This window comes from Lissotriton helveticus, chromosome 10 (genome assembly GCF_964261635.1).
Source record: "Lissotriton helveticus chromosome 10, aLisHel1.1, whole genome shotgun sequence".
Classification (NCBI taxonomy): domain Eukaryota; kingdom Metazoa; phylum Chordata; class Amphibia; order Caudata; family Salamandridae; genus Lissotriton; species Lissotriton helveticus.
The window spans coordinates 109,245,044-109,272,959 of NC_136071.1; the positions used below are offsets into that span (position 1 = coordinate 109,245,044).

At 47.5% G+C, this 27,916-nt stretch overlaps 1 protein-coding gene across 1 annotated transcript; it reads left to right on the forward strand.

The window, feature by feature from the left end:
• Positions 1 to 27,795, forward strand: SOX8 (SRY-box transcription factor 8). The gene is made up of 3 exons (XM_078664898.1): positions 1 to 1,163; positions 19,797 to 20,035; positions 24,319 to 27,795. The coding sequence occupies exons 1-3, from the start codon at positions 775 to 777 to the stop codon at positions 25,056 to 25,058; spliced, it is 1,368 nt and encodes a 455-aa protein (XP_078521024.1). The 5' UTR covers positions 1 to 774; the 3' UTR covers positions 25,059 to 27,795.
• Positions 27,796 to 27,916: the final 121 nt, after the last annotated feature.

Consider the following 27,916-nt stretch of genomic DNA (forward strand, 5'->3'; position numbering starts at 1 on the left):
GTGTTCTGCTGGAGTGCTTGTAAGGGGCGGCGCGAGGGCCTAGAGACCTCAGGAAGGCATCGGCGCTAACATTCGCCGGGCTGCGCGAGCTCCTGTCTCGAGCTGCATCACAAGGGACAGCGCGCGCGGGACCAACTCTGCAGAGGACAGCTCGTGCGCTGGCGCGTGCACCTGGCCCCGCACTGGAAGGCTGAGCTGTGCGCGAGGCATTTGGTGGAGAGGGCTTTTAATACCCCGGGATTTCGCATCGAATGCATGACGAAGGAACCCCGCATTAAACCTGGACGAGTTCTCCCCGGAGTCACACCGCTCGTGCACGGCATTGCTGCACTCTTCCACGCAGGACACACCGGAGCCGCCTAATTCTGATTTAGGTTCTTCATGCTGTCCGCTCAGTGCGCCTGCACCCGCTCAGCTGCCTTAGCCAAGGCTTGAAAACTGAACAGTGATCTGGGATTTTGTGTGCATCCCACAATCCTGCACCCTGCACTTCTGTGACTTTTAAACGCATCTTCCAGTACTTTTCCATGTTTTCACGTGTCCTTGACGGTTGTTTCGGACTTTAACTTTGTAATTCTTTCCCCATGCACCGGGGCCATTGAATACAAGTTTGGGTTAATATTTTCTTCTTTTTCTCCATGCTCCTTATGCATACATAGAAGCACCAGCTGCAGTTTTTCATCCTTTAATTTCATCTTGCACATGCATCTGGTGGTGCATGACCCGTGACCTCTGACCCGCACCTCCCGTCGCCTCGCCTGCCCCCCGGCCCCGATGCTCACCATGCCCCTGGAGGAGCGGGACCCGCCCGGCTGCAGCAGCCCCGCCAGCTCGTCCATGTCTCCGGTAGATTCGGACTCGGACTCGACGCTGTCCCCGCGGCCCCCGTCGCTGGTGCCCAAGGCCGAGGGCCCGGCGGGGGAGTCGGAGGAGCGCTTCCCCGCCTGCATCCGGGACGCCGTGTCGCAGGTGCTGAAGGGCTACGACTGGTCGCTGGTGCCCATGCCGGTGCGGGGCGCCGGCTCCCTCAAGGCCAAGCCGCACGTCAAGCGGCCCATGAACGCCTTCATGGTGTGGGCGCAGGCGGCGCGCCGCAAGCTGGCCGACCAGTACCCGCACCTGCACAACGCCGAGCTCAGCAAGACGCTGGGCAAGCTCTGGCGGTGAGTACTGTACCTACCCCATGTCTACTGTAACGTGCCTTGTGCACAGCGAGTACTGTAATGTATGTACCGGGCATGCAGCGCCGCGTGTGCACAGCGCTGAGCTCTGCCTGACCTGTGGCAAGCTCTGGCGGTGAGTACTGTGCCCTGATGTTTGCTGTGTGTACCTTGTATGCAGCACCGTGTGTGCACAGCGAGTACTGTACCTAATGTCTAGTGTGATGTACCTTGTATGCTGCAGCACGTGTGCACAGTGCTGAGCTCAGCAACACGCTGGGCAAGCTCTGGCGGTGAGTACTGTGCCCTGTGTCTACTGTGTGGACCTTGTATGCAGCACCGTGTGTGCACAGTGTACTGTACCCCATGTCTACTGTAATGTACCTTGTATGCAGCAACACGTGTGCACAGTGCTGAGCTCTGCATGCCCCGGGCAAGCTCTGGCGGTGAGTGCTGTAGCCTGATGTTTACTGTGTGTATCTTGTATGCCGCACCGCGTGAACTGTACCCCCCCCCCCCCTGTGTACTGTACCTTGTATGCAGCAACACGTGTGCACAGTGCTGAGCTCTGCATGCCCCGGGCAAGCTCTGGCGGTGAGTGCTGTAGCCTGATGTTTACTGTGTGTATCTTGTATGCCGCACCGCGTGAACTGTACCCCCCCCCCTGTGTACTGTACCTTGTATGCAGCAACACGTGTGCACAGTGCTGAGCTCTGCCTGCCCCGGGCAAGCTCTGACGGTGAGTACTGTAGCCTGGTGTTTACTGTGTGTACTTTGCATGCAGCACCGCGTGTGCACAGCGAGCACTGTAATGTATGTACCCTGCATGCAGCACCATGCGTGCACAGCGCCGAGCTAAGCAAGATGCTGGGCTGGGCATGCTCTGGCGGTGAGTACTGGCCCCGATGTTTACTGTGTGTACATTGTATGCAGCACCGTGTGTGCACAGCGAGTACTGTAATGTATGTACCCTGCATTCAGCACCACGTGTGCACAGCGTGTACTGTAATGTACCGAATATACAGCACTACGTGTGCACAGCGCTGAACCCTGCATGGCCCTTGCAACCTCTGCCGGTGAGTACTGTACCCCAATGTTAACTTGTGTACCTTGTATGCAGCCCCGCGTGTGCACAGTGTCTACTGTAAAGTATGTACCCTGCATGCCCGGGAAAAGCTCCGGCGGTGAGTACTGTATCCTAATGTTAACTCGTGTACCTTTAAGGCAGCACCGCGTGTACTGTACCCCATGTCTACCGTAACACACACGTACCTCATATGCAGCACCACGTGTGCACCGCGAGTACTGTAATGTATGTACCGTGCATGGAGCACCACGTGTGCACAGCGCCGAGCTCTGCAAGCCCCATGCAAGCTATGGCGGCGAGTACTGTACCCCATGTTTACTGTAACGCACCGTAGATGCAGACCGTGTGTTCACAGCGAGAACTGTACCCCATGTCTACTGTAATGTATGTACCGTGTATGCAGCACCACGTGTGCACAGCGCCGAGCTCTGCAAGACCGTGCGTAAGCTCTGGCGGTGGGTACTGTACTCCGTGTTTGCTGTATTTACTTTGTATGCCCCGCCGTGAGCAGTGTGAGCCCCCAGCACCACGCGTGCAGAGCGCCGAGCAAACGCTGTCTTACTACTGCACTTCAGTATTTACTGTACGTACCGTGAGCCTCTACCGCCACTTGTGCGCAGCTCCGAGCTCAGCAAGCCACTTGCACGCCCAGCTCAGCGTGAGTAGTGTGCACAGCCCTGGCGGCGAGTACTGACCCCCAGTGTTTACTGTATGTAGTACCCTGTGCACACCCGGCACCACGTGTGCACCTGGTATGCACCACAATGTGCACGCCTAGCATTCACTTCACGTGCAGAGCGCCAAGTTCATCGAACCCATGGTAACTTCTGGCGGGGAGTACTGTGCTGTACCCCAGTCTTTACTGCATGCACCATGTAAGCACGAACCCAGTAGCACCCAGCCCTGTAAGTATTGTGCTGAACCCGATGTCTCCCGCGTGTACCTTCAATGCGCCACCCTGTGCAGGCCGATATTCCTGGCCTGCACATATGTAACCTGTACTTCTGCCACGCCTGCGCAGCACTAAGCTCAACAAAGTCCTAGGCACGCGGCGCTGGTGGGTACCAAGGTGCCCTGTGCCACAACATATACCCTGCACTTGGAAGGACATTGTTTGCCCCTTTCAGCATCGACACAGGTCAGCACGACCTGGGAAGTGTCTGGCACCGGGTATCCGTGCGCACGGTATCGTGCGTACCACGATGTACACCGATACATCCAGTGCGGCTCCCTCCCTTGAGGACACGCGTGACCATCCCTCGCCCCACACCTTAGGCGCATGGGACTCAAACTCTTGCAGTGAGTGCTCTGTGCACCGCTAAGTACCGTCAACATCTTGTGCGCGTCCAAGCTCACCTCTCAGCACGTGTGCACACCGCAGCGCAGCAAGTCTCTGGCAGTGAGTACATGTGTACTGCTGGGTCCCGTCTGGTGCTTAATTTGAGCCGGTGATTTCCGGTGCTCGGCACCGGCACTTAATTGTCAACACCAGCGCTTGTGGCTCAGTCAGTCTAATTTAGTTCATTATTAATTCAATATACATTAGAAATGACTTTTATCTGCCGCTCAAGCCATTCTTATAGCTTTGGGGGCCTGAAATAGTCCGACTTGTCACACTTGTGTGATGGTTAGCAGTTGTGTTGTTACAATCTTTGGCAGAACGGAGAGCCCTGGCACATATTCTTTTTTTTTTTTTACAAACTAAGCACTGATTCCGTCTATAGTGGACCATGAGAGATGCAGCATACATCTTATGCGCATTTTAGCTCACCTCACCCAGCGTGTGCAAAACGCCCTGCCCAGTGAGACTGTGGTAAACTGGGGCGGTGAGTAAGTACGCCGTGCAGCGCCCAGTGCTGTGCCACAAAGTGTACGGTACCCGAGGGATACTGGTGGCATCCTGGGCTATTCGAGCTCACGCCGCATCACGCGTGCACAAGGCGCGGCCCAGCGAGCCTCTGGCGCTGAGTACTGTGTGCACTAACATGGTCTGACGCCATCACACATAGAACACAGCAGTACAGTTTCTGTCACTTGTATGTTTGCGGCAGTGCACATGGCGTGTCATCCACGTGTCCTCCACGCCTGTGCAGCTTCGGCGAAGCTCCGTTGCTTTATAGCAGTGAGTAACCCTCGTGTACCCAATATTTTTGCACGCCAGAATGTACGTATAGCCAACAACGCCACGTGTGTGCGGAATGCAGAACATGCACTGTACACACATGTTCTGTACGTTACAGGCGGCTTTACGGGCCTGTGCGCGCCAGACCTGAGCCCCAAAATCAGCCGCATTCACTTGTGCTCTGCTGCACTTTGCTCAGTGTAACACAGCGCCCGTGAAACCGATCGTAGTCACGTCAGACCCCAGTCACACCCATACCGTGACCCACTTACCCTCCAGTACTCACTACCATCTAATTCCATCCCCCTCTCATTCCAGCACTCGCTTGCCCACTCCAGAACTCACTACAACCCTCAGTGCAACACACACACACACACACACACTCGAGAACTCACTACAACCCTCAGTGCAACACACACACACACACTCGAGAACTCACTACAACCCTCAGTGCAACACACACACACACACACACTCGAGAACTCACTACAACCCTCAGTGCAACACACACACACACACTCGAGAACTCACTACAACCCTCAGTGCAACACACACACACACACTCGAGAACTCACTACAACCCTCAGTGCAACACACACACACACACACACTCGAGAACTCACTACAACCCTCAGTGCAACACACACACACACACTCGAGAACTCACTACAACCCTCAGTGCAACACACACACACACACTCGAGAACTCACTACAACCCTCAGTGCAACACACACTACAGCACCCCCCTCTGCACTGGAGAGGTGTGGCGCCGCGGCCAGGGCGACTGACGCTGGAATCTGGGGCTCACGGTTCGGTCCCCAGCGCCGGCGGCAGATTAGCCCAGCACCATGTGACTCTGGGCAATAGCTCGCTTAATCTTCCCGACGGCCCCCAGCGCCTAGAGACCCTTACGGGTGATTGTGCGCTTTACAAATGTGGACTTTACTTTACTTTGGCGCACTCGCGTCAGCCCTCACTGTCCCTCCCCCACCCTCACTGCACCCTCCAGCTCCCACTCTGCCTGCTTCTCGCACTCAAGCTCGCTACACACTCCTGCCTCCGCATTAAACCTTTTAAACTCTGCAATTAAAATAACTACGCACCCCCACCCTCTACCGCCCCTCTGCCTGGTGAAACAGCTGCCTCCACCCTTGCCCTGGTGCACGCGGTTTATGATGTCCCTGGGGCATCTGGCCGGGTGGGACGGAGGGGTAAGGGAGGTGAAACTTGATTTCTCTGCTGCAGTCCCCTCTCACATTATGCATTTACATGCGGTGCACAGTGGGATTGTGGCGCGTCCGTGGGAACGTTTTTTTGCGACTGAAAGCGCCACGAGGCTATTAGCGTCATTGTGGGCACTATAGGAGCGGTTCCGCTGCCTGGCATTGGCCTTGCGACGCGTTTCAGGGTCACTTAATCACTCGCTCATATACTTATTCTACAATGCACTCATTGTCTCATGCACTCACTCAACCAGTCACCCTCACCCAGTCACCCTCACCCATTCACCCTCAACCATTCACCTTCTCTTGCACTCAGCCACTCACTCATAAGCCACTGAGTTGCTCACTCATTAGTTAATTTACTCAATTAAATCACACTCGCTCATTCCCTGGTGGCGTTTGTGCACACTAGCAGTCCTCAGCGCCTTTCCCCAGGCCCTTCACTGCGAGCAGACAAGGCGCTGTGGTGTGGCGCTAGCTGTCAGGCAGATTTACGGGAACGGGCCAGTAATCCCAGGGCGGCTGTGAGATACGTTTTCACAAGTGAACGCCACCCTTCAACCAATATTCAGGGGCTCCCAAACAATCAACGGATGTCATTAACGAACTATACTCACTAGCTTGTGTTCTTTGTTAAAATACAAATCGCAACCCTGAAAGCGGCCGATGTGTTTAATTCACGGCGCCGGAATTTAATTTCTGCAATTAAAACAATTGCGCACCCCCCTCCCAGTGGAAATAGGCCCAAGGAAGTTTGAAAAGCGTCTGCGCATGCGTGGCAATTGTAGGATAATTTACAAATGAAATCCTGTTTAAACTTAAGGTAAGGGCCCGTGCTTAGCCATCTACTGAGCAAATACGTTCAGGTGTGTCTAATATTAAATATACACGTTGGGCTCCGAGATTTATTGAAAACATAAGTAGACAATTTCAGAATTCTTCACATATTTAGTGCCTTAAAGCTGTTTTGACTCTGGGGTATTAAAGAGGCTCGCCAGCATATGCTACGACATTGGTGCATTCTGGAGTCTATTGGCCTTTACCTGCCTGTGAACTGTAAACATCCTATTTTAAAGGTAAATCTAGCGTTTTGAAGCGCCCACAGTGTGGTACAACATGCAGCATACTTAGCCCTCTCAAAAATAAGCTGCGTGCCGTCTACGGAGTCAAATACAGTGCCGAGCAGATGTAATTTATTGTCCAGAGAAATCGAACCATTATTGAAAGCACTTCGACGCCTCGTCAGGGGTAGTAAGCGCTATATAAATGAAATGACAGTTACAATAGAGCAAGTATAAATGGGGTAGGTAAATGGGGCCTCACGGTGACACTTAAGTCCTTTGGGTAATAAAACAGACTTTGCACATAGCAAACTGGAGGCCGCAGGACGATGACAGAAACAGTTTGAGATTGGCCCATGTCTGCCAAGCATGGGGTGTGTTAATGTATCCTGAAAGCACTGAGGCGCTGACTGACCCAACATGTAAACAAGGCTCTGGAGGAGTCATTGTTCGTGTTTTTTAAGTGGGTGAGTTTGGAACAAAAAAGACCAGAGGTCAGGGATTAGAAATCTTCCTCAAATATGCACAAATACTACTGTAGTGTAAACCTGCCTCAGCTGGTCCAGTCCCTACTTTCAGTGGGTCTTTTTCGGCACTATATCAACCACCGACATAAGCGTTGATTTGGCATTCCTGAACATGCTGGTTGAAAAGTTGTCAAAAGTTTCCCAAACAGTTTATAAAATAGGAGTGAAAAGCTCAGATTCATTTTACAGCTCAGATTCATTTTACAGCTCAAATCCTTTCTTTTTCTCATTATCTTTCTCTTTCCTCCACTTTTTACTTTCTTTCTATCTCTTTTTTTTCTTTCTTTCCTCTCGTTCTTATTGTCTATATTTCCGGCACTCTTCCTTTCGTAAAACCGACTTCGAATAGGCCTCTTTCAGGAAGTGAGCCATAGCATGCATGTATGTTCTACAACAACGAACCTCGAAACTAAAACCTTTTGCTGATTCTTTTCCCTCGTTTGAGGCTCTCTTCCGAACCTTTTCTGGAAGGCTTGTGACACTTTCTGAAGCGCGACACTCTGCAGGTCAGCGCCGTGCACGCGCCTCGGGATCCGAGAACCTTGAGTTAGACTGGTTGGATGTGGAAGCCTATTCTCTTAATGGGGCTGCCCGGTGTCGTCTTAAATACTTTTGGGGCCCCAGGCAAGACGTATTTTGGTGCCCCCATGTTTATTACGTCTTCAAATTTTATTGTTTACTTTTTCGCTAGTAGCCTTCAGGATGCCCACAGACCTTTTAACGCATGGGCAAAGTGGGCTCTGGCCCAGGGCCCCAGCCTTTCAAGGGGCCACAGAGCCAGTTCTGTTCTGCAGAGTCTTGCCCTGATGACTTTGACAAATCTTTAAACAAATTCTTTTAAATACAGTTTACCTTTAATGTATTTTTAATGTGGTTGATGTGTGAGAGTCTATTACGGGCATTTTGTGGTCTCAAGAGATTATTTGCAGTAATATTAGTGAGCTGCTGCTGTGTTACAATATTGAAAACACATCACTGTCCCTGAATTTTAGAAATAAACACATTTAGAATTTGGATGAGTGAGTCTGTGCATTTTCAGTGACCTGGCCAAAGATGGCATAATAGAGCTGAAACAGGATCAAGAATTCAAACCTGGTCTGAACAAGGGCCCCCAAAATCCGTTTAGCCCTCGGCCCCCAAATTCCTTAAAATGTCCCTGAGGATGCCAATCAAACCTTCGGAAAAGGTTTCACACATATACAGTAGAAATATGTTAAAAAATTGTTTTCTGGGGGCCCCCTTAATTCTTACAATGACACTGGCCAAAGAGAGGTAGAGGTAAGGAGAGAGAAGTAAAGAGCTTTGGATAAAAAAATAAACAGAAGTGAGACACAGCAAGAGTGAACGTTTACTTTCATAGGAAGGCGGGGCCTGGGCACTTGTCCACTTTGCCCATGCCTTAAAATACATCTCTGCCCTGAGCATTAGTGATATGGGGATACCCGGGGGCACCTCCTGTCAATCACTGTATTCCAAAACTTAATTTAAACCTTTTACGCCTCTGGGATATTTTTTCCAGTCAACTTTGTTCTTTTTTTCAACTGTTAGTCCATGCATACATTTCTTTTGAAAAACGAGCACACGTTTTACTCTCGTCGTTCTAGCGTTGTATAGACCCCCGTGAATGTGTTGGTTAGGGTCACGTGTTTCTGATTTGCATGTATCAGCCTGGTGTAAATACTCCTCCTGCCACCTGTACATCATTAGACAGTTAGACATGCAAATATCACAGCTGCTGCCTTAGAGGAGTTTCAAATATTGTTATTGGATATAAATATACACACACATATATATTCCCCTTCAAGAGTAAGTCTAATTTTTGAACGTTTGCCAGTGGTTGGTTTTGGATGTAACAGAAAAGATGCTACCCATGATTCATTCAAAAAGGGGGGTGGTGATGGACAGAGTATCTGAATTAAGCAGAACACTCCTACCCAGTCAAGAGATCAGGGCTTGATCCATCACCGTTTTTTAGCTCACTGCACCATCCCAGTTCAGAACCTGGCTACATGCAAATTAGTCTGTCCCTGGCCCAGTGCATCATGGGAACAGGGCTTGATCCATCCGCCGAGCAGGCACATCCTTGAGCAGGCATCTAACAATAATGCTCCCCAGTGTATGAACAGCACTGTAATCACAGTACCCTGTCCATAAAAAGTTACGCTGTCCCACACTGCATTGTATTTCATTTATGTGTACATGTCTTCTTAACCCTAATCTATATTTTCAATGCACTATAAAAGCAAAGCATATTTTAGTGTGCATGTTTTTAATTCCCTTAGCATGCGCTTTGTATTTAAAATTTGATTTACTATAATAGACGTTGTTGCAAAAAGTACATTTTAACTATTGGCACATTATCCCCAACAAAAACACATTTCTCAAAATCTTGCTAGGCCCATCTGCAGACTCAGGCAAACAATGAATGGATGAGGCTCAAATCTTTCTAAAGAGTACTTAAGGCAATAAATCATGTAACGTAAAAGAATGCAGGTAACGCGTGATATGGTCCTTTCTTGTTGTTCAAGTGACACCTGTAAACTACTCGGCCTTCAGCCTCATAGTTTATAGATCTCACCAGATTCCGTCAGTGACAAGATAGGTCCACATTACACAGTTACTCGTAATGTATTCTCTATTGATAAATATATTAGATGAAAAGCTTAGATTTAGTGCAGCCTCGTTTTAAGTTGATCCTGGAGTTAAGAGGCAGCCAATATCGTTCTGTGAGGACGGAGGGAATGTGGTTGAATGTTTCCAGGGGGTTACCATCCTGGCTGCAGCATGGAAATGGCCTTGAGTGGGGTGAGGGCAGACTGGAGCCGCTGAAGCCCACTCTGGAGAACTCCATGGTTTGCTAACAGAATATGGGGACCTACATGTCATTTCACAAAAATCGCGTGCCCTAAATATTTTATAAAGACACCCCTCGCTGGAGTTCACTGCAGAAATTATGCACCAGAGGAGCCAACATGCTTGTAAAGGATATTTAGGCTTCATTATGTGTGTGTCCCAGGGCACAAGTCATAAAAAAAGAAGTGGGGGGGAAGCAGACGTCACAACAGGAAGTGACATCACGAAAGGTGGGTTGCACCATCAGACTCATTGCCTCCCCTCGCTCACCCCTTAGCAAATGGAGCCACACATTCACTCTTTGGCCTCCAGAGAGGCCAAAAAGTGAATGTGTGGCTCTATTTGCACCAGTTATCGAGCTCCTGGTAAACTAAGTGGGGATACGCCGTCCACCCGCGTGGTACCCCGACTCGAGCCCTGGTGTGTCCGGTTATATTTTGTTATGGATATTCTGGCATACAGCCCAGTGTAAGGAGTTGAGGGAGGGTGTGTGTGTGTGTGCACCTGCACCTCGCCGACCATCAAAGCTAGACAGGCTGAGCAAGCTGGCAGTCCAGGGGCTGTGGGTAGGTGGTTCCGGACCGGTATTGTTGTTACATCACGTCTGTACAGCGCCACTGTTGTAGCATTGCGTTGCAATTACTTCTCCAGGAGCAGCTGCCGGCCTGCGTGGCTGGGGCGAGTCCTTTGTGGGAAGAGTGCGGTGTTGTGGCCTAGTCGCACCGCTGTGGTTAAGCGTGCCACTACAGCAAGGTGGTGTTTCGCCGGTATAGAGCACACACACGCCCCTTGGAGAGGTTGGTGAGTTGTGGGGGGGGAGGGGGGGGGGAGGGGAGGCCTTGTGGGAACAGTGGAGTGGCTGGTTTGGGCGCCGCAGCTCTGCCGCTGTGGTTCAGGGTGCCAGTGAAGCAGAGATGGTGTTAGATCTCAATGGAAGACACTGCCTTCGAGAGAGGTGTATTATGGGAATAGTGGTATAGTGCAGTGTGAGGTGTGGACCAATCGCACAGCTGCTGCTGCGCGTGCAGCGAAGGAAGTGCTACATGATACAGAGCGCTTGCCTCTGGTAGACTGGAGATGTGTGGGGGGATTGTGGGGTGCGGCCCACTGCGGGAACAGCGCGGCCTGGGCACGGGCATGTCTGTGTGTCTCCGTGGGCCTGCACTCAGTGTAGAGAGGGGCCTGTATTCGGCAGCGCTCGTCCTTCTCTGTCCTTGCCATGGGTGCACTGCACAGCCTCGCATGAAGGGCACACACCAGGCTATACCCTTCCTATGGCGCACACACAGGGAGCGGAACCGCCTCTAGGCGCTCTGGTTGCGAGCAGTGAGAGGTTTAGTGCGCCTCACACGGTCTGCTCTCGTGCTCCGGGCCAGAGCAGGTTCATGGGAAGGTGGGTCCCCAGCACCGGGAGTGCATGGAGCCACCTTACGCCTCGAGTGTCACCGTGAAATGGTGGAAATCATCAATCTCGATGCTGTTCGGAAAAAGTAGTGGAAGCCACCCGGCCCACAGACACCCTGAATAAAGCACCGGAAGCCACCCAACTCACTGCCACTCTGAAGAAAGTACTGGAAGCCACCCAACTCACGGCCACTCTGAAGAAAGTACTGAGAGCCACCCAACTCACTGCCACTCTGAAGAAAGTACTGGAAGCCACCCAACTCACGGCCACTCTGAAGAAAGTACTGAGAGCCACCCACTCACTGCCACTCTGAAGGAAGTACTGGAAGCCACCCAACTCACGGCCACTCTGAAGAAAGTACTGGAAGCCACCCAACTCATTGCCACTCTGAAGAAAGTACTGGGAGCCACCCAACTCACAGCCACTCTGAAGAAAGTACTGGAAGCCACCCAACTCACGGCCACTCTGAAGAAAGTACTGGAAGCCACCCAACTCACTGCCACTCTGAAGAAAGTACTGGGAGCCACCCAACTCTCTGCCACTCTGAAGAAAGTACTGGAAGCCACCCAACTCACTGCCACTCTGAAGGCAGTACTGGAAGCCACCCAACTCATTGCCACTCTGAAGAAAGTACTGGAAGCCACCCAACTCACGGCCACTCTGAAGAAAGTACTGAGAGCCACCCAACTCACTGCCTCTCTGAAGGAAGTACTGGAAGCCACCCAACTCACGGCCACTCTGAAGAAAGTACTGGAAGCCACCCACCCCACTGCCACTCTGAAGAAAGTACTGGAAGCCACCCAACTCACGGCCACTCTGAAGAAAGTACTGAGAGCCACCCAACTCACTGCCACTCTGAAGGAAGTACTGGAAGCCACCCAACTCATTGCCACTCTGAAGAAAGTACTGGAAGCCACCCACCCCACTGCCACTCTGAAGAAAGTACTGGAAGCCACCCAACTCACGGCCACTCTGAAGAAAGTACTGAGAGCCACCCAACTCACTGCCTCTCTGAAGAAAGTACTGGAAGCCACCCAACTCACGGCCACTCTGAAGAAAGTACTGAGAGCCACCCAACTCACTGCCACTCTGAAGAAAGTACTGGATGCCACCCAACTCACTGCCACTCTGAAGGAAGTACTGGAAGCCACCCAACTCACGGCCACTCTGAAGAAAGTACTGAGAGCCACCCAACTCACTGCCTCTCTGAAGAAAGTACTGGAAGCCACCCAACTCACGGCCACTCTGAAGAAAGTACTGAGAGCCACCCAACTCACTGCCACTCTGAAGGAAGTACTGGAAGCCACCCAACTCATTGCCACTCTGAAGAAAGTACTGGAAGCCACCCAACTCACGGCCACTCTGAAGAAAGTACTGAGAGCCACCCAACTCACTGCCACTCTGAAGGAAGTACTGGAAGCCACCCAACTCATTGCCACTCTGAAGAAAGTACTGGAAGCCACCCAACTCACGGCCACTCTGAAGAAAGTACTGAGAGCCACCCAACTCACTGCCACTCTGAAGGAAGTACTGGAAGCCACCCAACTCATTGCCACTCTGAAGAAAGTACTGGAAGCCACCCAACTCACGGCCACTCTGAAGAAAGTACTGAGAGCCACCCAACTCACTGCCACTCTGAAGGAAGTACTGGAAGCCACCCAACTCATTGCCACTCTGAAGAAAGTACTGGAAGCCACCCAACTCACTGCCACTCTGAAGAAAGTACTGGAAGCCACCCAACTCATTGCCACTCTGAAGAAAGTATTGGGAGCCACCCAACTCACGGCCACTCTGAAGAAAGTATTGGGAGCCACCCAACTCACTGCCACTCTGAAGAAAGTATTGGAAGCCACCCACCCCACTGCCACTCTGAAGAAAGTACTGGAAGCCACCCAACTCACGGCCACTCTGAAGAAAGTATTGGGAGCCACCCAACTCACTGCCACTCTGAAGAAAGTACTGGAAGCCACCCAACTCACTGCCACTCTGAAGAAAGTACTGGGAGCCACCCAACTCTCTGCCACTCTGAAGAAAGTACTGGAAGCCACCCAACTCACGGCCACTCTGAAGAAAGTACTGGAAGCCACCCAACTCACGGCCACTCTGAAGAAAGTACTGAGAGCCACCCAACTCACTGCCTCTCTGAAGAAAGTACTGGAAGCCACCCAACTCACGGCCACTCTGAAGAAAGTACTGAGAGACACCCAACTCACTGCCTCTCTGAAGAAAGTACTGGAAGCCACCCAACTCATTGCCACTCTGAAGAAAGTATTGGGAGCCACCCAACTCACGGCCACTCTGAAGAAAGTATTGGGAGCCACCCAACTCACTGCCACTCTGAAGAAAGTACTGGATGCCACCCAACTCACGGCCACTCTGAAGAAAGTATTGGGAGCCACCCAACTCACTGCCACTCTGAAGAAAGTACTGGAAGCCACCCACCCCACTGCCACTCTGAAGAAAGTACTGGAAGCCACCCAACTCACTGCCACTCTGAAGAAAGTACTGGAAGCCACCCAACTCACGGCCACTCTGAAGAAAGTACTGGAAGCCACCCAACTCATTGCCACTCTGAAGAAAGTATTGGGAGCCACCCAACTCACTGCCACTCTGAAGAAAGTACTGAGAGCCACCCAACTCACTGCCTCTCTGAAGAAAGTACTGGAAGCCACCCAACTCATTGCCACTCTGAAGAAAGTACTGGAAGCCACCCAACTCACGGCCACTCTGAAGAAAGTACTGAGAGCCACCCAACTCACTGCCACTCTGAAGGAAGTACTGGAAGCCACCCAACTCACTGCCACTCTGAAGAAAGTACTGGAAGCCACCCAACTCACTGCCACTCTGAAGAAAGTACTGAGAGCCACCCAACTCACTGCCTCTCTGAAGAAAGTACTGGAAGCCACCCAACTCATTGCCACTCTGAAGAAAGTATTGGGAGCCACCCAACTCACGGCCACTCTGAAGAAAGTACTGGAAGCCACCCAACTCACTGCCACTCTGAAGAAAGTACTGGAAGCCACCCAACTCATTGCCACTCTGAAGAAAGTATTGGGAGCCACCCAACTCACTGCCACTCTGAAGAAAGTACTGGGAGCCACCCAACTCACTGCCACTCTGAAGGAAGTACTGGAAGCCACCCAACTCATTGCCACTCTGAAGAAAGTATTGGGAGCCACCCAACTCACTGCCACTCTGAAGAAAGTACTGGGAGCCACCCAACTCACGGCCACTCTGAAGAAAGTACTGGAAGCCACCCAACTCATTGCCACTCTGAAGAAAGTATTGGGAGCCACCCAACTCACGGCCACTCTGAAGAAAGTACTGGGAGCCACCCAACTCACGGCCACTCTGAAGAAAGTACTGGAAGCCACCCAACTCACTGCCACTCTGAAGAAAGTACTGGAAGTCACCCAACTCATTGCCACTCTGAAGAAAGTATTGGGAGCCACCCAACTCATTGCCACTCTGAAGAAAGTATTGGGAGCCACCCAACTCACGGCCACTCTGAAGAAAGTACTGGAAGCCACCCAACTCATTGCCACTCTGAAGAAAGTATTGGGAGCCACCCAACTCATTGCCACTCTGAAGAAAGTATTGGGAGCCACCCAACTCACGGCCACTCTGAAGAAAGTACTGGGAGCCACCCAACTCACGGCCACTCTGAAGAAAGTACTGAGAGCCACCCAACTCACTGCCACCCCGAAGAAAGTACTGGAAGTCACCCACCTCACCTCCACCTGAAGAAAGTTATAAAAGCTATCAATGTCACTATCATCCTGAAGAAACATTGGAAGCCACACAACTCACTGCAACTCTGAAGAACGTTTTGGAAACCACCCAATACATTGCCATCCTGCCAGTAGCTATTACTGGACGCTATCTTACCGCTCTCCCATACCCCACCCAGGAGAGAATAGTGGACGCATTGCTATCTACCGTATTACCCCCACCCAGGAGAGAATGGTGCAAACCACCCTACCTTCTCCACCCAGAAAAGAATAGGGAAGTCCCCTTACTCAGGGGCGGCCTTAGGCATGTGCATGCTGTGCACCTGCACTGGGCCACCAACCCCCAGGGGCCACCACGCCAATATATATCCTTAATATAAAAATCCTCTGAGGATGGATACATATTTGCGTGGCGGCCCCTGGCAGGGATTTGGCGGCCTTCAGGTCTGTTCCACTTCTAAACACCCTACCCCCCCCCACTCTTCACTGGACTCCGCGCTCCGTCCCGCCCGGACCCCCTCTTCCGGGGCCCCCTACCTACGCTGTCTGCCCAGGGCCGCCATGAGCCTAGAGCCGCCCGCCTTACTTCTGCCAGCGAAAAGACAATAAGAGGAACCACCTTACCCTGCCCATCCAGGAGGCAACAATAGAAGCCTATCTACCCCCCCCCCCCCCCCCCTCACCGTGGTGAGCCGTGGAAGCCGTGGAAGTCACCCTACTCTGTCCGCCCAGCAGAGATCTCTGAAAAGCGCCCTACTTTCTCCCCTGGTCTCAATATGTAAATATCACGGTGCAGCAGCGTTTTAAAAAGTAGCGCTTGATTTATTTGTGAGCGGGCTAAATGATATTCCCCCCCTTGCAGGTCAGAGCAACGAAACTGACTGGGCTGTTCTACTCTCTCATAACCTCTGTTGGTGCACTGAGTGCACGGAACCAAATTAAAGGCTACGACGAGCCCAGGCCTAGTAGATACAGAAGGCTGCAGGACACGCTTCCTGTTTGTCTACGGAGTTTACGGAAAAATATACCAGAGCAAGACTTAAACATAAAATCAAAGTTTGCCTTTTTTTAAATCATATTTTCAGTCCCGAGAACCGGTCATCGATGCTTCGATTTATAAAGTATACGGACCAAAACCTAAAATGCAACCCTGTTATATGAATGTAACAAAATCGACTAATTTTAGAGGTATCGGAAGGATGAAAGGGCGAACCGGAGATGTGGGGTTTCATTTGTGGTATGCAGGGTAAAGCCGAGATCTCGGCAGCACGCACTTAACCTACTGAGCTATTCTGTTTAGGGCCGCGCTCTTCCTTGCAGTGCTTCTCAGCCATGTGACCGGAATAGTCAGCGAGATTGTGGCACAAACATCAGGGAAGGAGGAGGCAAACTCTGGGAATAAAGCACCGTTTGTTCTCTGTCCTACAACGCTCTGCGTCAAAGAACCGACACAGGAGTTCTCAGTGTCAAACGGTAGCCCCAGCCTAACCTCAGAGGTCGGAGCCAAGAACTGAATGCTCCTTTTTCACATTACACGTTATCTCTGCTGCTATTTAGAACAATTATATGCCTAAATCGAAGCTATGAATTACGTTGTCTCACTCCCTTGGCTGCGTTGATGATGCAGTTTAGTGGCTAAATTGCTGATTGTGAGAGAAGGTAACGTGAGTTTAAATCTTGGCTTGTCCTTACACTACAATGTGCGATCCTGAGCCAATCTCTTCATTTTAATCAGCGTCATTATAATTATAAGTATTGTTTACATTCTTCTGCCAATTTATATATAGATAATTCAGCACTTCTTTGGTGCCTACGAGCAGAGCAGTAAATATAAATATGTTATGGATTTCAAATTTCTGGTAGTCTGGTTTACCGACCTTAGAAGGATGTACACCTGAGCCTTCACTTCCAGGATTCAAAATCATGAGCTCAGGATCACAGTTGCCCTTAGTCCCCAGATCCCATTTGCGCCGATGTTGGCAGTGCATAGAAAAGGCTAAAAACCATTGTGAAATCTAATGCAAATTAATGGGCAAAGGGCATTGTTCATTTTTGCAACACAAAAACGTTAGAAGGTTTATAGGAAAGTAAAGTATTAAGAATATACCACACATGAACATAATAGTTATATAACCAATAAACACTAGATGAACCACTAACTGAGTCCTGGAGTAGTGTGCTACTTGTCGTAAAGTGCTTCACCAGTTTGTAAGAGGTAGTGAGCTGTAAAAATGCAATCATTCATAATACATTTTTTGGTATCGTTTGAGAGAAAACACAGTCTTCTTCTGAACACTAATACACTTTGCCCAACATTTTCCCCATTGTTAGCCATTTAATCACCCCAGAATGACAATAGTTTCAGCCAGCCCCCTGTGATTTTTTTTGTCTCTGACTGCAGACTGTAAAACAGATGCATAACACAAAAAAAACAGAAATAAAAACTTCCTATGTGTCCAAAGTAGCATAGATGTTCAGTAGTAGGTTTGTAAAGCACATTGTCTACTGTTTTATAGCACCATGTGGTTAAGCATTTAAATACTGCGTCCTTGGGTAGCCCATGGTATATAAAAACGATGGACTAGGTAAATATTAAAGCTGTGGTTGACGGTTTTGGCGTCAAATCGCAAATAAAACTCAGAAGGCATAGCGAGCATGCATATAAGGTGGTAAATTATTTTTTCAGGCATTCCTTTAAATGTTATTCAAACCAAACGGCAGAAAGAGTCTCAAATGTAAACAGAGTCCACCAGACACTGTTCATTGTTCCCGTAAGTCAATGCTTAACTTGTAAAACAAAATATACAGGTGTCTAGTCTTGCCAAATACCAAGGGTAACTTGTTTTTATTTCATCTCCCATCTCTTTCTTCGACCATCCAACACTTTCTGTCTCTTTTTACCTCCCCCTGCCGATTCTTTTCATCCCTGTCGTCTTCCTTTGTCACTGTTTCCCCTTCTTTCTCTAGTTTTTGGACAAGTAGGAAGCTGTGTACACCAGGAGTGTGTAATAACCCTTCTAAAATGTTGATGAGGTCAGCTAAAGTTTGAGACCTATTATGGCGACTGTCTAGACCCCTCCTTTAAAATAGGCCCACACTCACCAGGCAAACTCGACCCACCGGAAGTTGTCTGATTGGTCAGTCCAGGCCTGCTCTATGGTGTCCTGGGAAGCTTGTTCATGGTGTTTCCCTAGTAATATTATTTTCGGTTAGTCCAGTGAAATGTGTCAAGAGAAGGATCATCTGATTGTTAGGATGGACAAACACTGCAAAACACTTTTCGTTTAAAAGTGGATGAGAATAAAGGATCTCATATCCGCATCGACTGCTTGTTTCCTGTTCCAGTGTAGCACACAGAGCTTGTTTCCTACTCCAATGTAGCACATAGAATTAGTGGCACCCTACTCTGCCTCTGGTGCTATCCTGGTTGCTGCCCTCTGGACAGCACAGACCTTTTGCAGTGTGTGTCAGTGCTCCCACCACTTCTGAACAGGTCATACATGCCACCCTTTTAGAAGAGAGAAGTGGGAGTGTTATGTATTATAGAATCCAATGATGTATTAGAATTATATGATGTCATTGTGTGAGGTAGGAGTAGAATGTGCAAAGCGGGGCTGGAGCAGAGACGGTTGAGAGAGAAACACCGAGCATCTAGTTGTTTAAGAACCTGTCTGCTCTTATTTAGTAATAAACAAACCTACAACTCATTCTGCATTGAAGATTCTTACAAAATTGGCGACGTGGATGGGATGGCTGAAAGAAAGTTGGGGTAGAAAGTTGGGGCTTGGAAGATTCTTACATAACAGAGATTTCTAAACAAAAATCGGGATAATGTATTCTATTGCGGCCTGAATAGGGTTACTGTCATGTATGGGATTTACAAGTCTGCTGTTATAGGATCGGTTATTAGAAACACAAATGTATGTTTTTTTTTTACCAGTCAGGAGCACGGCAAAAGCCCTATGGCAGGGCAAAGGGAGCATAATGCAAGCGTTATGCACTGGCCTGCGGGAGCAGATTACTGGCAGTGCATACTCTTTGTTACACAAGACCAGGCCCTGCTAGCCAAAGCCCAGAGGAATCAGATTTCTGCATGCAGGAATCAGGAGACGGGAGACTAGCCTTGAAACTGGGGTTGGCAGGTGTGGCAAGCTCAGGGCTTAATTTCAGCCACTGGTTTCTGGTTTCTGGTGCTCGGCACCAGCACTTAATTGTCAACACCAGCGCTTTTGACACGGTGGCGCTATCTGGTTAATTCAGAGAGGAACACAATAACAGTTAATTATTAATTAAATATACATTAAAAATGACTGCTACCTGCCGGCCAACCATTGTTACAGCTTTGGGGGCCTGAAATTGTCTTATTTGCCAAACTTGTAGGAGTGTGATAGTAGTTGTGTTGTTAATATCAATGGCAGTGCTGGCAGGGGCAATGTGTGTTGCAAGCTGCCATGGCTTCCCGACGGAAGCCCTGGCACTTTTTTTTCTTTTACAAATTAAGCACTGGATAAGTTGACTTGTTGTGTAGTGTTGATAAACATACAGCTAATACTGCATGCGTTATGCTTTTGTTTTCCCTGGTATGGTCATAAAAAATAAATTTGAATATTCTGTTTTCTCCTGAAGCCTGCTAAGTGACGGCGAGAAGCGGCCCTTCGTGGAGGAGGCCGAGAGGCTCAGGGTACAGCACAAAAAGGACCATCCCGACTACAAGTACCAGCCTCGCCGCCGGAAGAGCGTCAAAGCCGGCCAGAGCGACTCGGACTCCGGGGCAGAGCTCAGCCACCACTCCGGCGGCCAACTCTACAAGTCGGACAGCGGGCTCGGGCCCATGGGAGAGGGCCATCACCATGGCGACCACGCAGGTATGCGTCTTGGCGTGCTGTGGTACGTCACCGCGGCGTGCGTGCTGGCGTGCTGGCGAACTCTCAATGCAATAGTCACGTTTCTTTGATTAAAAAAAAAAAATATAGGAAGATAATAAAAAAAATGAAGAGATTTGCATGGGTTTTCGATGATCCTTATTCTCCGCTTGCTCTGGTTATCAGCATAATCGTCGCCAAATTGTAATGAGAATGGAGTCCAATTAGATTAAGATTATATCTTTATTGAGAGCAAGCAGGTACGACTCACAACTAGGACAGCTCTCCTCGAACTGTAGTTTCCCAGCTATTCTGGAACCCTACCTCATGGCATCACACAGTTACTATGGTGCTGGGTGCATGCACCATAGCTAGGATACCACATAATGGAATATTAGTTTGTTTTTAATTGCATCGTATGATGCTTCTCTAGCGCCGTAACACAGAGGTCTCTGAAGCTAAACACTAACCCTCTGAGCTATCTTACAAGCTTAAACATTGTGCCAGCTTATCTTTAATGTAACAAGTGAACCACCATGTCTTACAAAAGGAATATAATTTGTTTTCGGTGGCCTTTGCTTCAAGTTGTTGGGCAGGCAGGCATAAAACGGAAAGTTTTGTTCACGAGTGTAAGTACAATGTCAACAGACCGGCCTATGAGCTGCGCTGATGAGGCGTTCTCTGTGCTTGAGATGGAAATTTACAGGAGGATAACTCACTAGCCAAGAGTACAACTTCGTAATTGTGAAGCCCCAGTACAGAGACGTTTTAAGGCAATGTGGGCTGTGGCCCAGGGCCCCAGGGCCCTCTGTTAGAGCCACCTCTGTTCTGTAGAGCGTCTTGCCCTGATGATCTTGAATAAATCTTAAACATATTGTTTTAAAAACCGTTTTCCTTTAATTTATTTTTAATGTGGGTGATGTTTGAGAATCTATTACTGACATTTTGCATAGAAATGTTGGCTTTATTTTTCATGCAAGAGCCATCACATATGAAAAATGTAAGGGCCTCACCGAGATCATTTGCAGTAATATTAATGAACTGCTGTCATGTCACAATATTGAAAAAAACATCACTATATCTGAACATAAGTTGTAAACACATTAGAATTTGGACGATTATGCCTGTTCACTGTCAGTGACCTGGCCAAAGAGGGCATGAAAGAGCTGAAATTGAATTATAAAGTAAAACCTGTTCTAAACAGGGTCCCCCGAAATAGGTGTGGCCCAGGCCCCCCAAAATCCTTAAGATGTTCTCGCCCCAGTACAGTCCGTTTCAGTGTTTTTCACCCCTGCTGAGGGCTGATGCTACTCCCCATATGCAATAAAGAAGTGGAGGTACTCAGCGTCTTTTTGTAGCTACCCCTTTGCTCCCGGTGCATTCCGTAATGGCAAGCCGTAAGAAGCCTCAGTGGGTTAGGTGCCACGTGTAATGTGTGCAAAAAGAACAATTGCAGGACAGAATGCAGAACAATGTCATACATTCACCCCAGTACAGAGATCTTGGCCTAAATCCATCATTTTTTTGCCCACCATGCCATTGCAGTTTGGACCAAGCCATATGCAAATCAGTCTTGACCCTTAGCCCAACGGGTGTAATGTGTGTGGCATGCATATGAGCGGCATGGCTCCCGCTGTGCACTGCTCAACCAAGTCATCCTTCAAAGATGTCCACACGGGCACTGTTGACTGGGATAACAACATTCCTTATTTATCACTGTGTGTGATTGGTAACTGGACCACCCAAAAAAGAACTTTAGGTCTCACAGGGGCTAAGGAAAGCTCTATAAATATATAAGTACAACACAATATACATACATTTTATGCAAGTTTTGTCCTGTTACTGCACCTACCTACTACCCATCATGAACATTAAGCCCGATTTTTGTACACCAACCCAGCTAGTGAGTGCCCTGTGGTTCATTTGCGGAACATCTCGTTTGGAAATATTACCATTCATTATGAATTTACTGCTTCCTGGATGACGTATTAAGGGTAGAAATTTTGCTGGGATGCGAAACTTTTTGGAAGGTTGGATTATATTCGGTTCTCAGTGCTGTAGGTTGCCTACGTCTTCTGAAAGAACCTGTAAGCTGTCTACAGCTTTGTGATGAAACAACAATTCTCGATTCGACCATATGTTTAAAAGATTGGAAACACACTCCTTAAATATGTCTAATTAGATGAGCATTGGTAAAACAAACCTTGGCAAGTGTGCATTTTTTTCACAATCATGTACAGTATACAAAAAGTGGCTTTTAAAAAATTTATACACGTAAAAGAGTGGGCCAGCAGGGCAATAGTGGCACTGAAGCACACTCCTTTTCAGGCAGCTGTGCACGTCTGATCTGGCAAAGTGCTGTCATTGACATGGCAATGGAGCCAATGGCTAAGGTGGATTGACCAAGTGCCACTTGTGGTATGCTGTGGTGGGCTGAACCAAAATGTAAATGGCACCTAAACCGACCAGTGGATGAAAAGAGCTGATCAAAAGCCCCCTGTATGTATCTAAGTATGTACTTTTATGACTTTTTGGATGACTTAGCTTTCCAGATGGCTGAGACGGTCTCAAGATCAGGTTTAAAGAGAGACCCTTCCAAAATAGTGGTGAACGTGATTTATTATTACCTGGTGTAGGTCTGTAGTGTGAGGAGGGGCAGGAAAATGGCCGCCAGGCCTCAGTTACAATGTCGTCAGATAACAATAACAGAGATTGGGTCTGGCAGCGGGCACGGAGTGCTGACTGACTCCTGGAGTCTTGCTAATGTCTGGTAACTGTAGACGTGTTTGTGTTCTTTCAGGGATAAGCTCTGTCTGAAGGACCCCCGCCCTTCTTAAGCGAGCTTTCAAGCCAAATATGTAACCATTTACTCACACCCCTTGCTTGGCTTGGTTATACAGCCTCAGACGGGGACGGGTTTGTTAAGGACTTGTGCAGATTTTGCTGCAGGCTGGTGCCTCAGATTTGCCTTTATAGCGAGAGGAAGAGCTAAGTGAGTGCCACAGCCATATTGGCGTTTCCCAGGCTCCCGGATCTCCACAGACTGTGCCCCCAGCCCCATGTCTGTTTCAGGGGGTCCCAGACTCCCAGACAATCATTACATCTCATTTTCAAAATAGACCAGTCAGCCAAAGTTACCTCTTGAATATTACACTGCTAGGCATTTTTTTAAACATTTAATTTTGAAAGCATTTCATTTTAACCTTGTCTTTGAAAAAATATTTACTCAGATATTTACTTAAAATATTTACTTTGGTAAAAAGTTTGGAATTCGAGCTTTTACTGTTAACTCATTTTACCATTGCCACGATTTGCCACTGGTGAAAAAAACGGCTAGGATCACAACTGGCCACTGAGGTAAAAATTGCGTAGGATTGGAGTTAGAACTGTAAATTTGCCAAGTTGAACTATTTTCAAAAACTGGGATTGACAAAAAGAAAAGTGACGGATGAGTCAATGTTAAAAAAACAAATCTGTTTTTACAAGTGTTTAGAACAACATATGAAATTCACTGTCCGTCAATGTCCAATTGTTTCTTGTTTAGTATTTCAAACAAAACGTATTTTACACTAAAAGTTTGACATTTTCAATTATATTTAAAATGAAGATTTAGGTTCTGATGGGATATATTTATCATGCCATCATTATTTTGTTAAAAGCAATAATTTGAATCTTAACAATAATATTTTATTGTTTCACAACAAACTTTAGTCAAGCAAAGGAAATGGGAATCATAAAAATATGAAATGGTTTAAAGTGTTAGTGGTGTCCTTCTAATTGCAGAAAACGTTTGAATCAGATTTGTTAAATCATTTCTTGGCAATATAATCTCAAATGTGCACATTAAAAACACATCTGTGAAACCCGCAACTATATCGAATTTAGTTACAGGAATCAGTTTAACCTAGTGGGAGTTCACTGAGGATGTTGGTTTGTTTGAGAAACTCTTTCATAAAAATTATACTTAAGCAGTCAATTTTGGTTTATAGTAAAACCACTGGACTTGAGGTGCTGAGCTAAATTGAGTACGTGCTCAAACAGAACTTTTTTTAAACAGTATTTAAATCCTTCATGATAATTACAGGTGTCAGCATCAGGACATTTCTAATTCTGCTTAGAATTGCAATATTGTTACTTTTTAAATTGTTCATTATTTATATAGGAAGAATAAACCAGAATATGTGATCTTAAACATTTTCAGAGGTTACTTTACAAGAATTGCTTAGTTGGCATATGCATCTAATGCACACTTTTTTAAAGTTTCTCTCTGTGTGTTTTGTTTGAAGGTCAGACCCATGGACCCCCAACGCCACCTACCACACCAAAAACAGATCTTCACCATGGGGGCAAACAGGACCTGAAACATGAAGGCCGCCGCCTATTGGACAGTGGCCGCCAGAACATTGACTTCAGCAACTTGGATATCGGTGAACTGAGCAGTGAGGTCATCAGCAACATTGAGGCATTTGATGTGCATGAGCTTGACCAGTACCTTCCACTCAATGGCCACGCAGCCATTCCAACCGAACATGGGCAGAACTCAGCAGGCGGGCCTTATGGTGCTGGCTATCCCCACCCTGCAGCTGCCGGCGGGGCATCAGCCCAAGCTTGGACTCACAAAACCACCTCCTCATCCTCCTCTTCCTCCTCCAATGAAGCTGGTCAGCAGAGAACCCACATTAAGACGGAACAGCTCAGCCCCAGCCATTACCGCGACCAGTCCCATGGCTCCCCCACACATTCGGATTATGGGGCCTACAGCACGCAGGCATGCGCCACCACCGCCTCCACAGCCTCAGTGGCCTCCACATTCTCCAGTTCCCAGTGTGATTACACAGACCTTCAGAGCTCAAACTACTACAACCCTTATTCTGCTTACCCCTCCAGTATATACCAGTATCCATACTTCCATTCCTCGCGGCGCCCTTATGCCACACCCATTCTGAATGGCTTGTCCATCCCCCAGGCTCACAGCCCGACGACCAACTGGGATCAGCCTGTCTACACGACCCTGACCAGGCCCTAAGATGGGCGGACTGTTGTGGCAGAAGTTTCTTTCTAGTCTCTCAAAAGTCATTTTGAGGTCTTCCAAACGATATGCACTAATGAAGGAGCACGCAAGAGCCGACTGTCGCACTAGATAGCTAAAAGTGCCTGCTGATAAACTGGGAACAAAACAAATCCCTTGTAACGGGACATCCCTGTGCTTCAGACACCTAAAAACTTTTGAAGGAGACACATCTTCCGTATACATGTGTTGTCCTCTTTTCTTTGTGTTGAAAAATGACAGACTGTACATGCTGGAAGAATGAAGGAGAACATTTCCACTCCTCTGTGAGGACTGCACCCAAGGCATAAACTTTAAACCTCTTTTTAAAGGGTTTATAAGCAAAGAAAGCATATGGAATGCAGCCAGGACTAATTGCTTTCTTATCACCTATTTGATTGAAAAAATCTTGTGGGAACGAATAGGTCAATATGGACCAACTTCTTGAAAAGTCTAAAGAAGTAATTTGTTTTGACTTGAGTGCCATGCGAGGATTGGCTGTAATTAAACATTCTATTTGAAGTTTTTAAATGTTGATTTTTAAAAAAGAATCTGTTAATTTATGTTCTTTATTTTGATTTTAATTAATAAAGTAATATTTGCAAAGAAGTAGATTTTAACCATGAAGTGGGCAAAGGGTAAGGGGGGATCAGAAATAGTGGAGTTGAAAAGTGGCTTGCAGCTGAGAATATTGCACCAAATGGTGGATCTAAATGCTAAATTGTGCGGGTGCCGAGGGTACGTTATAAAGCATGGTGCAGTTAACCTGTACGGGTGCATTCCACATCTGCATCCACCAAAACAGTACTGGCTGGATAGCTATGGTGATTGTTTTGAGCAAGGTTCCTGGCAGCCATGATGGGTACAGAAACATTCTAGATCGTCCACCTACGCGGTACATAGAGAAGAAATATAAAAGCTGGTATCTTTATGTAAAGTAAATTAATTTTGTATGTAATTTTTGTCATGCACAGTCAGACCCAAACTAACTGGATTAACTGTTGGCCACGTGGAACTCTATTTCCATTAAAAGTTATTTTTTTTAATTACGAATTAAACAGACATTAGATCAGTTTATATTAGGTTTAATACTGGTATTTAATAAGCCCAAGGCCACCCGGTTTGGCTGTATTTTCAAACTCATCATCCATTTAATTGCAGCAGCCACCTACCAAAACAGTCTTCTCAATTTTTTTGTAGATTGAAGAATGTAGCTGCACTCTTAACCTCCCATTGAACTGTATTCAACGGATTAAGATTTTTACCCTGGAAGTGGCCATTTAAAGAAAACAAAAAACCTCCATCTGCTGATTAGTAGAGATTTCAGTAATACCTGCTCCTTAAGGGAAGTGCTGTAAGTTCTTGTTTTCAGCGATAAACGATGTCTTACCAAACAAGGTCTTTATCTTCTCTCAATGGCACTAATAGACGGGAAACATCCTTTACAATGCAACTTTTACCACGCAGTGCTTTTACGTCGCAACTTTTACAACGCAAACCATTACAACGCATTGCGCTGGGGGGCGCTCTAGGATAGGGAATAGATTTAATTTACTATCCAACACCTTCGCTACTATCCACGGGGACTGGAGTTGGAATAGTAAATTAAACTATTCACTATCCAGCACCCCAAAGCGCTATGCGTTGTAATGGTATGCGTTGTAAAAACTGCGATGTAAAAGCATGCGTGGTAAATGCATGCGTTGTAATGTCATACATCCGTTATAGACTCTTGTGCTGGCCTCATGTTTCTAGAAATGGGACTCTTTGTCATGTGCACTCAAAACAGGCTTCCTTCCTTGGCCTCAAAAATTCACACATTTTAAATGTTGAACATTGGTCATTCCTATTCAAGGCTTATCCTTCGGCTTAACAAGCAATTGAGAGAGCATCTCAGCTGCCTCTTCCAGCTTGAGCTGTAAATGGTCACTCCTTGCCTTTCCCACAGAGAATATTTTGAGTTCCTACTCCTCTTTGAAGGAAAAATAAAAAGTTTTAAAGAGCATTGTCTCTAGTTGAGGCCAGACCTGGTATCCGTGGAAGCCTCCATTGACATGGATTTCTTTCTCATTTCAGAATCATGGGGCGGCCATTTTGTGAAATGTCCAGTCGGCCACGAGCTTTGGTATCACATTGTGCATTCTGCCCCATGCTGCTCCACACACATTTACAAAATCACAACTAATTGTTCAAAAAGCCCACTGCAATAGCTGTTCCTTGAGAATTATGATACTGGTTTCAAGTTCAGTTTAAATTGTGGCTACTGGAGACCAGATGTTATCCATTAAGCTGTGAAACTAAAACCTTCTCCACTAATTTGTGTCTTAGATACTAAGTTGTAGCCTAATTTGATTTATGTAAAGTTTACCGTTTCTTCCGGTGTATGCTGAGCATATAATACCTTCATCTACTTCTAACTTGTGCCTTCACATCCTTGTAAATCTGAAGTCGTTTTGAGATGTTCTCACTTGTCCTTTTTCTACCTGTTCTTACTTATTTCTGAAATGTATATTTTTGGGGGGCATATTTGCTGATTCGAAAAAAGTACAAACTAAACTCCTTTTTTTAACACAGTCTATTTTTCTGTATAACTTTTTTCGCAGACGTTTTCTCTGTGAGTTGCTCCGTTCTCTGTTTCGCTATTTTTTGACTTGAGTAATGCTAACTTTTGTACAGATACATTTCTTGAAATAAAAAAAAACATGCTTTTTATCGAGTGCCACTGTGTGCTTTTCATTTTGTGGTTAGCGTGGGTCTACACAGAACACACAGAGGGGGAAAAAAACAACTTGGAGAACAAAAGGGAATGCCGTGCCAGTTTTTTGCTGATAGCAAAG